The sequence below is a fragment of the Gobio gobio genome, assembly GCF_949357685.1.
Source record: "Gobio gobio genome assembly, chromosome: 21".
In the NCBI taxonomy this organism is placed as follows: domain Eukaryota; kingdom Metazoa; phylum Chordata; class Actinopteri; order Cypriniformes; family Gobionidae; genus Gobio; species Gobio gobio.
Window position 1 is genome coordinate 12,316,665 of NC_137117.1, and position 17,880 is coordinate 12,334,544.

The following is a 17,880-nucleotide window of genomic DNA, read 5'->3' on the forward strand; positions in this document are numbered from 1 at the left end:
AAGAATGACTTCAGTGCCGTTCGTTGTTCTCTCCAAGTCTTCCAGAGTCGCGGCCAAAGCCGATTCGAAAGACTGCTTTGTTTACAAGTAGCACACGGAACCGCCGCAACTCTGTCATTATGTTAAGCCCGCCCACAGACTCTATACACGATGTGATTGGCCTGACCAGAGTTTGGTTTTTCCAGCTCGCAAGCCAACGGAGAGTTGCTAGACGCCCTGGCTGCAAATTACATTTGCTGCCGTTAGGGTGCGTCTAGATTTCTAGACTAGGCAATATTGCGTCTAAAATGTAAATCACTAAATATTAAATTCTTCACATTTGTAATCGTGCTGATATTTGAGAAAAAACGGCACTCGTTGTGTGATATTGATTAACTATTTTAAATGATATAAATATAATAGACATACAGAGGTATTTTGCCCCCTTATCTTGAATATTGAGGGCATTGTAAATGCATTTTAATAGACGCCCAGCATCACGTTGTTTAAATAGCAAATGCACGCGCGCCCATCTGTTCACCCATGGGCTGAAAACCAGGTGTGTTAAGGCGCATTGTTGGCGCGTTGCTATTTTGAGGAACTGAAAAACCAAAAACCTGGTCCAAAAGTCAATAGTGCAGGTTTTTTTTGTTATTTAAAGACTGTGTTAGTAATATGCGCCTATATATGCACAACACTCGTACACTTATTACACACACAGGGACGCACAGCAGCACACAAACATGTTTAAATATGAAAAATAAAGGATTCCTCTCTGGAAAAGCGTTCAGTCTTTCTGCTAGCAAATTCCACCATGTAAAAGCGAATCCGCCATGGCGCGAGTGCAACTGGCTTTTAAAGGGAATGGGAGATGAGACTCTGATTGGTTTATTGCACGTTACGCCCAAAACACACCCATGACTCATTAAGAGACGAGGGACAAAAAGTGAAAAGAGAAAAAGTGGATTCGGACACGCCCTAAGTGCACTAGTCTAACCTACTAGACTATCACATATAACCTATCACGTAGAATATCTCTCTGGGTGTGTTTTTGTAAAGTGATGGATATACAGTACTCAATGACAGATTGCATATATAGTTAAAGGAATAGTTCACCCAAAAATGAATCATTTACTCACCCTCAAGTGGTTTCAAACCTGTATGAATTTCTTTGTTCCGCTGAACACAAAAGAAGATATTTTGAAGAATATGGGGAACCAAACAGTTGATGGACCCCATTGACTTCCATAGTATTTTTTCCCCTACTATGGAAGTCAATGGGGTCCATAAACTGTTTGATTACCCATATTCTTCAAAATATCTTCTTTTATGTTCAGTGGAACAAAGAAATTCACACAGGTTTGGAAAAACGTAATGCTGTGTCAGGAGCGATACACGCGCAACGCACAAGTGGTGCTTTTTGTGCATTCATGCGTTTGAAGTGAATTTGCATCTGCCGCCGAGTTGAAAAATTTGAACTTTGGCGTCAATTCCTGCTGCGTTAACCAATCAGGAGCCTGCTCGCTGCTGTCACTGGGTAAAGTGATGTGATGAGAAACTGCATAATTTAAAAATACTACTATTATGTCACAAAATGTAGAATTTTTCAGGTGGGAATGTAGTTGTTTAAAGCTCAAATCTGGGGTTTATTTATAAAAAGAGCGCCTATTTAAAAAAAATAATTTTGTGTTTTTGGAGTTGTGAGATCCAGGCGTTCACCGGGCGCTCAGCGCTCATTTACCCCAGCGAGAGCAGCCTTTCCTCGGCCAGTCCTTCTGACGTTTGCCGCTGGCTCTGATGTCCTGTAGTGGTTCGTCTTGTGTAGATCTAATGGCCGATCTTTGGTGTCATGAATCTATCATTTGTTGTCTGCAAAATCGTTTTGACTGAGGGCAAAGAGAAGTTTCATAACTTAATATTTTAAAGATATTTAAATATACATGTAGTGAAGATAATGTAGGAGTTGCCAAGACCACATTTGTGTGGCTATTAATGTTTAATATATATTTTTAATGAAAATGAAAAGAGGCAGAGTGGTGTTTTATGACGTATATCTCCTGGAGCGCCTTCAATGCGTGTCTATTTCGCTTCAAACGTTCAATTTATACGCGCGTCCAATTTACTGTGGACGCGCGAATGGATTCGAAATGTTCAAGCGTCCAACTAGACGCGGTAGACACGATTTTGATGCTCTATTCGCGTTTGGGTGAACTATCCTTTTAAAATAACAATTATCGCTCACCCCTATTGCTAACCTTATATGAGCAAATGTACAAGCAATAGTACTAGTGATGCTTGACTTGGCACTAACAAGCTGATCCTCTTTTGACAAATGTTGGGGAGCAAACAGACATTTGTCAAATAAGGAATGCCACAGCTAGACAAAGTGACCCGAGGTCATGACCTTCAGATGACATCAAACAGAAAGGATGAAAGCAACTGGCCTGACACTCACAGACACGTTTATTTCTACCTGTCTTCATTTGTCATCGAAGTCACGAATATCGCGTATCTTCAAGAACAATACAGACAGACACACTGTCAATTCACGTCATCTGACACCCATCAGGAACATCTTCTCAAATATCTGCACAGGTCTGACTGCTTTTTGTAATACATATGTGGGATTCCTGTCGTATCAGTGTCTCTGATAGATGGTGCCATGCCTTTCCACCATGACATTTATAGACAATTTTGGATATTTCATTGTGCATGCTCAATTTTCCTCTTTTTACATTTATAATAGCTTTGCCATAATCTAATGCTCACTCGCAGTTCATCTTTAAAACATGTAATCTAAATTTTATGTTGTACATTATAACGTTATAATGCCTAAATTCACTTGGAACATTTAAAACAATTGATTTTGTGTTTTATTTTTATTTATTTAGAAAAAATAGTATAGAATTTACTAGTAAAGTAAGAAAGAAGTAATGCATTTCTAGCAACAACAATTTCTAGTAAAATGCACACCAATCCATGCATTCACTGACATCCTAATCGTATTTTTGTCATACTGTACAGTAACACCAGCGACTTTATTTTCTCCAGCCAACTGAAATAAAATTATTTTGTCAATTACATTTAAACAATGCCAATTATATTACAATTATTTTATTATTTAAAATTATTACGTATTTAAATATATTAAAATATATATTTACATTTATTCATTTAGTGTATTTAATAATAATAATAAAATATAAAATATATACACCGATCAGGCATAACATTATGACCAGATGAATAACACTGGATAACACACAAGAAAGGAACCGAACCGGCTACAGGGTCATGGGCGGCCAAGGCTCATTGATGCTCGTGGGGAGCGAAGGCTGGCCCGTGTGGTCCGATCAAACAGACGAGCTACTGGAGCTCAAACTACTCAAGAAGTTAATGCTGGTTCTGATAGAAAGGTGTCAGAATACACAGAACATCACAGTTTGTTGCGTATGGGGCGGCATTGCCGCAGACCAGTCAGGGTGCCCATGCTGACCCCTCTCCACCACCGAAAGCACCAACTTATGGCACCAGGATGCACTATGGGAAGAAGGCAAGCCGGCGGATGCAGTGATGTTTTGGGCAATGTTCTGCTGGGAAACCTTGGGTCCTGCCATCCATGTGGATGTTACTTTGACACGCACCACCTGCCTAAGCATTGTTGCAGACCATGTACACCCTCTCATGGAAACGGTATTCCCTGGTGGCTGTGGCTCTTTCAGCAGATAATGCGCCTGACAGAAAGCAAAAATGGTTCAGGAATGGTTTGAGGAGCACAACAACGAGTTTGAGGTGTTGACTTGGCCTCCAAAATCCCCAGATCTCAATCCAATCTGTGGGATGTGCTGAGGCTCCATCCTGCAACTTACAGGACTTAAAGGATCTGCTGCTAACATCTTGGTGCCAGATACCACAGTACACCTTCAGGGGTCTAGTGGAGTCCATGCCTCGACGGGTCAGGGCTGTTTTGGCAGCAAACGTGGGATCAACACAATATTAGGAAGGAGGTCATAATGTTATGCCTGATCGCAGTGTATATATAATATATTTATTTAATATAAAACTAAATAAAACTTGTAAACAACCTTGGGCGTTTATGAACAAGAGTCTAGTGTCTGTCACTTTTCATTTCCCTCACTTTCTTTCACTCTCTCTTTCCGCTCTCAGTCAGTGGTAAAATGCATTTCTAAGCACATTCTGATGCTCACCGTCATTTCAAACACACACACACACAACAGCTGCTGTAGGATGCACTATTTTAAAAGGAGGCAACTGCTTGAGCCCCAGTCTAAGCTTGCATTTTCAGAAAGCCACAGTGTGTGTGTGTGTGTGTTCATTGAGCAGATCTCTGAATAAATTGAGGACTGCAACTCTAGACCATCTCCAGTCACTCAATAACTCTTCAGGCTAACACAAGCCGTCTGTGTGTGTATATATAAAAGCGGCATGCGCTCGATAAGAGACTAGAGATATTTGATCGGTCTGGGTAGGGGTGTCGGAAATAGTATGTGCTGCCCAACCAGAAAACCACCCTAAAACTAGTGTGTGAGCAGACAGCTCCCATCTCCACGTCCTATCATATGAGACTGCTGACATTTTAAGCATCAATGGCCGGTCTTTATGTATTAATGTTTCTTGGAATAAGCATGTGTAAGAACTATTCCTGCGTGTGTGGGTATGGCTGACACACCTTTAGCTGTTGCTGTAGTTCACTGTTGAGGCGTGTCAGGACCGCGTTGGTTTCTCGGTTCTTCCTTATGGCCATCTGGATCTCTCTCTTCTGCTTGGGTGGAGGCCTGGAACACAACAGCAGATAATCGTGAGCGCTGTCTGCGTGTGTGGAGGAGCTTTTGATCAGCTTTAATTCATGATTCCACTTGTTTAGCATTTATAAATCACTGATACGTGCTGTTTGTTCCCTGATGTGTTGTGAAAGAGGGGTGCTTATTGATATATTACTTTTAGGATTGATATGTAATATTATATACTTAAATTGATATTACGACTATGACTATTGTAGTTTCTAATGTACATATATGCTTACACACGCACGCACGCACGCACGCACGCACGCACGCACGCACGCACGCACGCACGCACGCACACACACACACACACACACTCATTAATACATAAAAAAAACTACAATAATATATGTAGTTATTGTAAACACAGACATTTGAATTTAATATTATATAAATATTATATATGTAATATATTTAATGTTATTATTATTGAATTTTTATTTAGTCTAATTTATTTGATTAATTTATATTTATTTTTATAAGTAACCTTTAAGCTAGAGTATGTTATTGTCAATAGTTATTGTAAAAATTGCCATTGTTTTATATTTAATATTGTATATTATACATTTTATATATTTTATATTATTATTATTGCTCTTTTTTCAAATGTATTTATTTGTTTTTTTATTTTTATAAGTAATCTTTAAGCTAAAATGTTATTGTAGCTATTGTTGTAAACTCTGCCATTCCTGTATATTTTCATAATTTATATTATTTATTTAATATTTTAATTTAATTTAAATTAATTTGTATAATTAATCTGCCATCTATGTTATTGTAGTTTATATTTAATACATTTTATATTATTATTATTATTGCATTTCTCTCTAATTTATTTCCTTTTTATTATTATATGTAATCTTTAAGCAATAATATGATACTGTCAATAGTTATTATAAACATTGTCATTGTGTTATATTTAATATTGTATATTATACATTTAATACATTTGATATTATTATTAATATTGTTTTTTTTTCAAATTTATTTTTATAAGTAATCTTTAAGCTAAAATGTTATAGTAGCTATTGTAAACTCTACCATTCCTGTATATTTTCATAATTTATATTATTTATTTAATATTTTTATTTAATTTAAATTAATTTGTATAATTAATCTGCCATCTATGTTATTGTAGTTTATATTTAATACATTTTATATTATTATTATTATTGCATTTCTCTCTAATTTATTTCCTTTTTATTATTATATGTAATCTTTAAGCAATAATATGATACTGTCAATAGTTATTATAAACATTGTCATTGTGTTATATTTAATATTGTATATTATACATTTAATACATTTGATATTATTATTAATATTGTTTTTTTTCAAATGTATTTATTTTATTTTATAAGTAATCATTAAGCTAAAATGCATTTGTAGTTACTGTAAACTCTGCCATTCCTGTATATTTAATAATTGATATTATTTATTTATTATATTATTATTATATTTTATTGTATACGTAATCTTTCATCTGTAATTGCAAACATTGCCATTCTTGTATATTTAATACTATATATTTAATGCATTTTATATTATTATTATTGCATTTTTTCAGTTTTTTTTCTAATTGATTTGCTTTGTATTTATTTTTATATGTAATATTTAAGCTATAATATGCTAACATTGCCATTCTTGTTCATTTTTAGTAAAATAAAAAATGAATAAAAAAAACCTCTGTGTAGATTTGGTCAATGTGGCAGCAGAGTAGGGCGTGGCCAAGGGGGGCGTGGCACTCTGGCTTTCAGGGTGGAGCTTTCTTCGTACTGGCTTCTGAGGGGCGTGGCCTTGGTGTACCACTGTGGAATCCTGGGAAGTGGTTTAAATGTTTCAGGTAGACTTTGAGAGAAACTTCCCATATCGGTAAACTATCATCAAACATGCCCTAAACATCAGTACACTGCAGATGAGCAGAGAGTATGCTCATGGTCTGAGCATCTGTGGGATATGGAGCCCTATTTAAAGGCGCTCAGGTGAGCTGTTTAATGGAAAAGGGTCAGTTCTTACCGGTTTGAGAGGTGCCAGGTCCTCTGTGCTGAGAGCTCCTGTCACGATGGTCTCCTGCTGAAAGAGGATGATGAGTTTGAGATCATGAGGCCTTCAATATTAGTTTTACGAAGCAATTTGTAACATTAGCCAAGGCAACAGCACATTTATGAGGAACTGTTATCATGCTGGGCTTCATTATTTCCTTATTTTTCATTTACACGACTGGTATGATTCTTTCATGGCTTCTCTGATCAACATGGCTGCATTTATATGATCAAATATACAGTAAAAAAAATACAGTAATATTGTGAAATATTATTACAATTTAAAATAACTCATTTCTATTGTAGTATATTGTAAAGTGTCATTTATTCCTGTGATCAAAGCTGAATTTTCAGCTTCATTCCTCCAGTCTTCAGTGTCACACGATCCTTCAGAAATCAGTCTAATATGAGGATTTGCTGCTTTAAAACATTTATGATTATTAAGAAATCAGTCTAATATGAGGATTTGCTACTTTAAAACATTTATGATTATTAAGAAATCAGTCTAATATGAGGATTTGCTGCTTTAAAACATTTATGATTATTAACAGTGTTGAAAACAGTTGTGCTGCTCCATATTTTTGTGGAAACCGTGATACATTCTTTTTCCCCCAAAAATATTTGATGAATAGAAAGTTCAAAAGAACTTATCCAAGTAAAATGAGTCTGAATCCATGTGCATTTTAGCTTATTTTAAGTGTTTCCTGAGCCATTTTGTGTTTATTTCTTGTTTATGCATCCCTGCACAATTTGTCATTTTTATTTTACACACGCATCCGATTAAATTAGACATTTTAAGGGCCATCTGACCAATCAGAGCAGAGTAGACCAATCACAACAGACTGGACCATCTGACCAATCAGAGCCGAGTAAGTAGAACAATCATAACAGACTGGGTCATCTGACCAATCAGAGCCGAGTAAGTAGACCAATCACAACAGACTGGGTTATCTGACCAATCAGAGCAGAGTGGACCAATCACAACAGACTGAGCCATATGACCAATCAGAGCAGAGTAAGTAGACCAATCACAACAGACTGGACCCTCTGACCAATCAGAGCTGAGTAGACCAATCACAACAGACTGGGCCATCTGACCAATCAGAGCCGAGTAAGTAGACCAATCACAACAGACTGGGTCATCTGACCAATAAGAGCAGAGTGGACCAATCACAACAGACTGGGTCATCTGACCAATCAGAGCAGAGTAGACCAATCACAACAGACTGGGTCATCTGACCAATCAGAGCAGAGTAGACCAATCACAACAGACTGGGTCATCTGACCAATCAGAGCAGAGTAGACCAATCACAACAGTCTGGGTCATCTGACCAATCAAAGCAGAGTAGACCAATCACAACAGACTGAGCCATCTGACCAATCAGAGCAGAGTAGAGAGTAGATCAATCACAACAGACTGAGCCATCTGACCAATCAGAGCAGAGTAGACAAATCACAACAGACTGAGCCATCTGACCAATCAGAGCTGAGTAGACCAATCACAACAGACTGAGCCATCTGACCAATCAGAGCCGAGTAAGTAGACCAATCACAACAGACGGAGCCATCTGACCAATCAGATCAATCACAACAGACTGAACCATTTCAGACACTACATTTTCAACTAAATATCCAAATAAATCTAATTAGTAAACTAAATTAAATACATCAACTAAATTACTGATCTGCCCACATTGTCACAGTATGACAATTGAGATGAGTTGATGAAATCCTCGTTTTCTCCAGAGCGGCTGTACAGCCGAATCAAATTCTGTTGCATTATTTTCCCAGTGAAGCTGCTTTGAAACAATCAGCATTGTGAAAAGCGCTATATAAATAAAGTTGACTTGACTGTGAGGAAAGAGCTGATGCTGCAATGGATATTATGAGAAAATGAAAGTGTTTTCGACCTTGGATGTAAACCTATCGTAGAAGAGTCCAAAACAAAATTAGGAACCTTTAAAATATCATAATGGGGCATAATAGTCTGCATTTTCCCTTCGTCCTCTCTTTCCAAAAGCTGCAATTTCGGAGTCTCTCACACAGAGGATGTGGGCAAAGAAAAGTAGAAGTGAAGGCCGCATTAAATTCTTTCCTCGCTCTTGAAAGTGAATTACACAGCTCTCCAATACGCTGGCTCGGGATACGACACAGCGCACGTTTATGGATCACTGAGGGCGTGACATCAATCTTCATATTCTCAGCAAAGACTCTCTGGCTCACAACGTCCCACTTACGCTGCTGTATTTCACACAAACATGACTGCATTTAATCATGCGTTACTGGAACGACCATATTTCCACGCTATCGTACTCTTGTCAGTGTTGTGTAAACATTCAATCACTTTGTAGAAAAATGCACTAGGTTGGCTAAAAAGGCTCTGCCGCCCAGGACTGTGGTCGCTGTGGCACAGGGAATCTGTTCTTTATGGCACAATGAAAAGTAATAGCAGAAACAGGCCGATTGCGAGGCTGTAAATTTGTCTGAGAAGTCATAAACGGTTTGATTTGCCGCAGCACTTATTTCACCCAGCCAGCCGTACCCTCGGGACAAAACACAAGAGTTACGAGCGCCATACAGCCGCGGGAGGGTAACCGTGCCCACCGCCGCCTGTAAACTGAGCAGGACCATTACATGGGCAGAGGAAGTGCTCTTACAAATAGCACAAAGCCTTGGGAGAATGTGGCCGAGCCGAACACCTGCCTAGCATGACCTGTGTGAGAGAAAAATAGCTCAGTTTGATAGGGTCAAATATTCTAAAGTCGTCTGCATTAACAACAGCGCCACCTGTTGTTTGTATAAAGTAATGAGCTGTGATAATTCACAAAATATAAAGGATTAAGCACACAGAATTAAATCTATTTACCAATCCAATGCAGAGAGGATAGAGGAAAAAGCTTTCTTTATTCCTGCAACTTTATCTTGCACTGGTCTTTATGATCTTTTATAAATAATCTATTGATTAAAAAAAAACATTTAAATACATATTGAACTTTTATGAGACATGGTTCATAACTGATTCTGATGCCACAATACTCCAAAAAGGCATAAAAATACAAAAGCACATTTCAAAAACAACTATTATTAGACTTGTATTACTTTTTATTACATATATTTGTTCAAAACGACTTTATTTAAAATAAAATAAATACTAATATGATACAAATATTACTATTATAACATAATCAAATATTTATACTGCTTTTATTCTCACCAAATCTTAATTTTATTTTAATAACAACACTGAAAAAAAAACGATTCGTTGAATTTACTAAATTATTTTATCTCAAGTGGTCGCAATCAATTTATTTTTATCTCAATTTAAACAAAAACACATGCAATTCCCATAAAACCAATTTTTTTTTTTATTAAAATAAAAAAACTAAATTTAAACGAGCACAAATTAATTATGCTTAATTTAATCGGGCCATAATAATTTTTTTCAGTGAACTAAAAAAAAAACCTAACAACTAACCTTTTATTTAACCTCTAACCAACAAAAAACAACTAACCTTTTGTTTAATTCATTATATTAATTTTTTTTTGACATTTCTGTCAAAACAGCATATTCCTAAAATTAAAGGTGCACTATGTAACAATTTTTTTCAGTAAAATATCCAAAAACCACTAGGCCAGTGTTATATATTTTGTTCAGTTGAGTACTTACAATATCCCAAATGTTTCCAACTATTTGTAAATCGTGAGAAATTTATATTTTAACCGAGGAACCGGGACGTGTGAGGGAGTCGCCTGTCGATGGCGTCATATCAGCGTTACCCTCGGTTTCCGGTTTTGTTTTGCAGAAACGCTTTACTCTAATAATAAACAATATTTCGCCACAGAAATAAATCCAGCCCTGATCCCCCCTCAAATAAAGCTATGCTTATAAATATATAAACGTAATAAGTGAATCAATTATTATAAAGTGTTTCTGTAACAGGGTCTGAAACAAACCATGGCTGTTTCCATATCAACACATCATAAAACTGAATACTGCATGAATATACTAGAGATGATGATGATAACACAAGATGGTGTGATTCAAGGTCAAACATGAATCTCTTGGTTCCTGCTCAGAAATATCTCTGCTCAGAGTTTAATTAAGACTGAGCGCTTCCCCCTGAAGGAAACGGAGAGATCTGAGACGCAAACGAGTGGAAAGTAAGTTATGGAGGGTGTTTTCTGACACTGAGTTCCCATGACATGTGCCCTGAGCTGAGGATGAAGCTCAAGTCAATAATGAACACCTCAGGGATGCGGTGTTGACTTTTGTTAACAATGGACATAAAAAGCCGCAAAAGAGAACAAGAACGAATCAAACGCAATATGAAATTGAACCAGAAGCTGTCAGGTCTAGTCCCTAAATGAGATCCCGTGTCCATGTTATATAGCACAGGAGAAGTAAAACTTTGACAGTAGATGCGGGCAAAATAATCACCTTTGTCAGAACTTGGCACTTATAGACGGGAAAACATGTCTCAGCGAAGGACAGATGCTAGATTTATGGCAACCGTGACAGCACGATAAACAACGTCAGAGAAATAGCGCTCAACAAGCCAAATGCACACGAGACAAGATTCATAACTGATTCCAATAGAGTTTGCTAAGATAATGACCAGTGCTTGAAGTGGAAAAAATAAAGTGCCGGTACTCACCAAAGGGGGCGGGGCTTGTTTGTGGTTATGGGGGGATTGTTTAGCCAATAGTTCAAGAAGGTCCATATTTTAAAGCTCTTTCTAACTTGGACTCAGCCTTAAAACTAACATATAGTTCTTGTAATTGTTTAACTATAGCCTTTGTTACAATAAGGGTTTATTTACAAAGCAAGACCATTGACGGCTCCTCATTACCACGCAGGCCAAAGTTAAAGGTTTAGTTCACCCAAAAATGAAAATTCTGTCATTAATGACTTCCCCTCATGTTGTTCGACACCCGTAAGACCTCCGTTCATCTTCAGAACACAAATGAAGATATTTTAGTTAAAATCTGATGGCTCTGAAAGGCCTCCATTGGCACAATGCACGGTTCACTCTCAAGACCCTTAAAAGGTACTAAAGACGTTGTTACAAAGTCCATCTCACTACAGTGGTTCTAAAATAACTTTATGGAGCGATGAGAATAGTTTTTGTACACAAAAAACCCCCTAAATAACGACTGATATAGTGATGACGATTTCAAAACACGGCCTCATGAAGCTTCGAAGCGTTATGAATCAGTGAGTCGATTCAGCGGTTTGGATCGCCAAAGTCACGTATTTCAGCAGTTTGACTCACTGATTCATAACGCTTCGAAGCTTCATGAAGCCATGTTTTGAAATCGGTCATCACTATATAAGTCGTTATTTAGGTTTTTTTTTGCGTACAAAAACTATTCTCGTCGCTTCATAAAGTTATTGCAGAACCACTGTAGTGAGATGAGAGATGGACTTTGTAACAACGTCTTTTGTACCTTTTATGGGTCTTGAGAGTGTAAAATACATTGTGCCAATGGAGGCCTTTCTGAGCCATCGGATTTACACTAAAATATCTTAATTTGTGTTCCGAAGATGAACGGAGGTCTTATGGGCAGTCCTTCCAGAAAAATGCGGCTTTTTTTTGTGATTGTTGCGGGCAAAAATCCTCGATTATGCGGCACGTTTTCTTAAAAAATGCGATGGAAAATGCGATTCATGATTCGGATTGCGTGTCAAACTGCTGAAATACGTGACTTTGGCCATCCAAACCGCTGAATCGACTGTTATTTTTGTTGGCAAATGAGAATTTGCGTGCTTCATCATGGTTTCACCGATATCTATGGTTTCACTACGGGGTTTGCAGCTTTTCGATGACGTTCACGTCGGGTAATCACGTCACTTCAAAACGTTCCCATGGCAATAGGTGGAAATGGCGGATCTTGTGTGAAGTAAACAAACATTTTTCAACTTTCTGCTTATATATATGACTTTTTTGCAACGAAAATGCAGGGATTATGAAATCATGCTAGCCCGCATATTTTGCACGCGGAAATAGGCAATTTACGCGGCGAAAGTGCGGCGTATTTGAAAAAAATGCGGCCCCTGCATAAATATGCGGACTTTGGCTAATTATGCATTAAATCATGCGATCGCATAATCACATTTTTCTGGAGTGACTGTATGGGTGTCGAACGACATGAGGGTAAGTAATTAATGACAGAATTTTCATTTTTGGGTGAACTATCCCTTTAACTTTTTTCTTTCTTTTTTTTTATCAAATAGCAACACAGTTAGAAACTATAGCTACAACATGCCACAGCTGAAATATACATCTTTGGTGAAAAATCTATTCCCTTAACTGATTATCTATTATAAATTCTACAACTAGTCAAAATTTACCACAATAAATACAAAAGAACGTGATAAATACAAAAGCATAAAAATTAAAGGGAAAATATTTACAAAACCTAGTTCATTACTATTACGATTTTTTTTTAATTGAATACTATTTTATTGAAAATAAATAAATGAATAAAAATATGTAATTTCCTTTTTATTACTATTATTCTCTCATAATTTTGTATTATTTTATGAAGTATAAAAAACATACAATAAAAGAAGGTAAAACAATTCCAAAAACAAGTCCATTGTTGTTTATATTTATTTTTATGCAGTATTTTTCATTCAATGCTTTTATTCAATACTACTTTATTGAAAATAAAATGTTCTAGGAAAAAAACGAAACAACTATTTATTACTATTATTCTCTCACAATTGTTCTACATTTATTATATCAAAAAATAATAATAAAGGTAAAAAAAAATCCAAAAAGAAGTCCAATATGATTTAGATTGTAATTTTTTATTTTCTATTTATTATTATTATTATTCTCTCACATTTTTTTTATTTTAATGAGTATAAAAAGCATACGAAACAATTAAAGGAAAAACTACATTTAAAAAATTCCAATATTATTTAGATTTATTTTTATTAAATACTTTTGTATTCAATGCTTTTATTCAATAAAACTTTATTGAAAAAAAAAATCTTATAATACATATTTCCTATTTCATATAACCAAAGTAAAAAAATATTATAACCAAAGTATAAAACGCATACACATTTTTTTACAATTCAATTCATTCTTATTCAATGCTTTTTATTTAATGCTTTTATTCTATACTACTTTATTGAAAATAAAATAAAGTAAAATTCCTATTTTTATTACTATTATTCTCTCACAATCTTGTAGGTAAGATCCTTCCAAAAAACAAGTCATTGTTATTTAGATGCATATTTAATATTTTTTATTCAACACTACTTTATTGAAAATAAAATGAAATAAATCTTGGATTTAATTTACGGATGTACCAAATAAATCAGTACTGTTTCATTTAAAAAATCAATGGTATTACATTTAGATTACATTTGCCATCAGGACAGTTAACCTTTTAAAACACGAATAATTGACTACGATGCCTTTAAAATGCAGAAAAGCGACTTCCTAGGTTCTGTAAACGTACTTGTCAGATGGTGCCTGATTAAGACACTGTGCTTCTCTGTCCAATAATGACCTCAGAAAGCCATAACTCACACAACTATGACAAATGAATTTCACGCAGTGATCACATTCCCTCTCACCGCTTTACAGAAGCCAAAATGGGGTAAAAAGGCCATAAAGATGAAGGAACGCTTGCGGTCCGAGATGGTTAAATGTCTTTGGAGGCTTCAGCGGAGTTATGAGTATTTGATCAAGCCAGAATCCCTTCATATAGAGTCTACGCTCATATCTTCATATCTTATACGAGTATTAGCTTTCATAGACAGGGCTTGAGCACAGATATTTGCAGGTGCCTGTGCTGTCAAAACAGTGTGTGTGTGTGTGTGTGTGTGTAATGTAAGCTGAGGTTGTGTAACGCTGATGAGTGTGTGTGTGCGTGTTTTCATTGGGCTCCTGCGGCTTTATACTCTTATTAAATTGTGGGAAACTGCCGTCTGTTCCCAGCCTGCGGCCACAGAAACATGAGAACACACACTTCAGGTTCCTGCAGCGAGTGTGTGGGGACAAAACGGGTGAAGAGGTGCGGGCGTGTTCATCACACACACTGAAAAGAGGAAGTTCAGACTCATCAATGAGGACACGTAATTAATAACTGAGAAAGAAATGATGACAGACAGCAGGAAGACTGTGTGTGGAGGATATATTTATCTCAATGAGCCTAATTATTGTATTAAATAGGCAGATTTGAGTTCATAGAACAAACTCATTTTTAGAAAAATGTATGTCACTATATTCCTTTAGCAAAATATTTTTCGGATATTTATAATTGAACAAAAACCATGCATATATTTTTTTTATGTTTAGGAATAAATCACCTACAAAACATTCATTTTCTTTAACTTTATAACATTGATTGAGCCAAATATCATAATACAAATTTAAATATAATTATATTATAAAGAATAATAATTATTATTAATAATTTTATTTAATTAATTAATTAATATGGTAACACTTTACGATAAGGTCTCATTAGTTAATGTTAATTAATGCATTAACTAACAATGACCATTACATTTGTTACAGTATGTATTAATCTTTGTTAACGTTAGTTAATTCAAACTGATCATTGTTAGTTCATGTTATTAAATATTATTATTAAATTATAATTATTAATAAATAGGAATAGGAAAGGGCCGTTCCCAAACTGTTCCCAAAAAGTTAGGAGCATGACATTGTCCAAAATGTCTTGGTATGCTGAAGCATTAAGAGTTCCTTTCACTGGAACTAAGGGGCTAAACCCAACCCCTGAAAAACAACCCCACACCATAATCCCCCCTCCACCAAACTTTACACTTGGCACAATCCATTCAGGAAAGTACCGTTTTCCTAGCAACCACCAAACTCAGAATCATCCATCGGATTGCCATACAGAGAAGCGTGATTGGTCACTCCAGAGAACACGTCTCCACTGCTCTAGAGTCCAGTGGCGGCGTGCTTTACCCCACTGCATCCAACTCTTTGCATTGCACTCGGTGGTGTAAGGCTTGGATGAGCTGCTCGGCCATGGAAACCAATTCCATGAAGCTCTACACACTGTTCTTGAGCTAATCTGAAGGCCACATGAAGTTTGGAGGTCTGTAGCTGTGTGATTTTACGTGGCTGAGTGTCTGTTGTTCCCAATTGCTTCCACTTTGTTATAACATCACTAACAGTTGAGCGTGGGATATTTAGTAGTGAGGAAATTTCACGAATGGACTTATTGCACAGGTGGCAACTTATCTTGAGTTCACTGAGCTCCCAATACTTTTGGCAATATAGTGTATTAGTAAATTAAAAATAACTGCGTAATAAATGCTTTAGAAGTATTGTTATTCTTAGTTCATGTTAACTGTAGTTAACTAATGTTAACAAATGGAAACTTACTGTAAAGAGTCACCAAAATGGTAAATACAATTTTTAGTGTAGCCTACACAACTCATTTACTATTGTAAAAATGTAAAAAATTTACTCAAAAAAATTCCAATCAAATCAAGTTATTTCCTGTTGGATTTTCTGTTTCAGTCAGAAATATGTCACATCAGAAGTTAAATGTTGGTTTATCTTGTTCAAATGCCAGTTAAGTGATCCTCGCATCTGAGGTTAATAAATTGTGTGTTTGTAATAGTCTGTGAGCAGGAGCAATGTGAACGTCTACTCACCTCCTCACTAAACTTGCTGAAATCTGCAAAGTTTGGCTGCTGAACAGCCTTCTGGGAACTCTTCTCTGAGCCAGGCAAGAAGCTGAAGATCTGAGACGTTGAATTAAGACACAAGTTATTACACAACACAGACACAGTACAGAAGACAATCAATCTTTTGAAGCAAACTAAAATGTATCCATTCAACAAAACAGAGCCATGTTTAAAACCATTGTAAAACAGCCGATATAAACTGCACATCAGTGGAATTCTATATTAATGCACAGAAAGTTTCTATAAAGTAGACCATCTCTGACTAGAACAGCTAATGACAAGCTAGAAGCCAGCTACCTTGTTTTAAAGGGGCTACATGTAGAATTCCGAAACCCTTGTTATTAGTGACACCAGTGGCCATTAAGTGAACTGCAGCTCGTGCAATCATAACGTACAAGAGACCTAATGCGTGAATATTATGGGACGCGCACTAGCCAGACGGGACTTAAACTTTGACAGGAGACCCAAGTTTGGTTTGAAGATGAACGTACCAAGCACAATGTTCTCTCACCATTCCTGATTTCTAACACACACTCACCGCGTTCGGCTGGTCTTGCGGCTGTCAGAGCAAAAACGAAAGCTTCTGCTCTCCGTATGTTCTTCTGTTTTCTCCGAGTGTGTTCATATGTAAATTGTGTGAGCTTATTTTGTCCATTAGATTGAAAGATCTGAAGAAGCCCATACATTTACCCTCCCCTTGAAGAAATCAGGACAGAAGTGGTTTAAAGTGGACAAAAGAGACGGATTAAAACACCAGGTGTGAACGGGAATGAGTCTCCCTCGTCTACTTGAGATCCGATTGACCAAAACGCATCTTAATACCAGGTGTAAACAGGGCCTAGGAAGTTGGGAAGTTGTCTCTGTTCACACATTGGCAGTAAAAAAGTGATTGCATGCATGGAAATCCTTACATATAGCCCCTTTAAAGCACAGATCTCATCTTAAACTGGATTGGAAAATACATTAAATGAGGAGATGCTTTGGAGTTCACCTGCGTCGCTGGTGGTCGTGGAGGGAGAGCTGGAGGATGAGGCAACCAGCCACTTTTAGCACCTGAGAGAGGAAAAGGATATAAGAAAAACTTCAGGTCCAAGTACTATATAGATGTTCTTTTTCAAGACTGTTCACAAATAGCTGTTTAAAGGGATAGTTCACCCAAAAATGAAAATTAGCCCATGATTTACTCACCCTCAAGTCATCCTAGGTGTATATGACATTCTTCTTTCAGACGGACATATGGAAAATATGGATATTTTTCTTACACAAACGCACTTCGCTTCAGAAGGCCTTTATTAACACCCGGAGGGGTGGAGCAGTTATATGATGGATAGATGCACTTTTATGAACTTCAAAAACGAAGCAACAT

At 36.5% G+C, this 17,880-nt stretch overlaps 1 protein-coding gene across 2 annotated transcripts in view; it reads right to left on the bottom strand.

Annotated features, from left to right (window-relative positions):
• The window catches only part of reps2 (RALBP1 associated Eps domain containing 2), an 80,516-nt gene that overhangs the window by 2,118 nt on the left and 60,518 nt on the right, over window positions 1-17,880 (bottom strand). The window contains exons 14-18 of one of the 2 annotated variants that reach the window (XM_079803508.1): window positions 17,506-17,567; window positions 16,482-16,571; window positions 6,801-6,854; window positions 6,469-6,602; window positions 4,670-4,775 (exon numbers count right to left, since the gene is read on the bottom strand). In XM_079803508.1, the coding sequence (XP_079659634.1) occupies window positions 4,670-4,775; window positions 6,469-6,602; window positions 6,801-6,854; window positions 16,482-16,571; window positions 17,506-17,567 (446 nt within the window). Of the gene's footprint in view, window positions 1-4,669; window positions 4,776-6,468; window positions 6,603-6,800; window positions 6,858-16,481; window positions 16,572-17,505; window positions 17,568-17,880 lie in introns of both variants that reach the window. The other variant, XM_079803507.1, reaches the window with a different exon arrangement.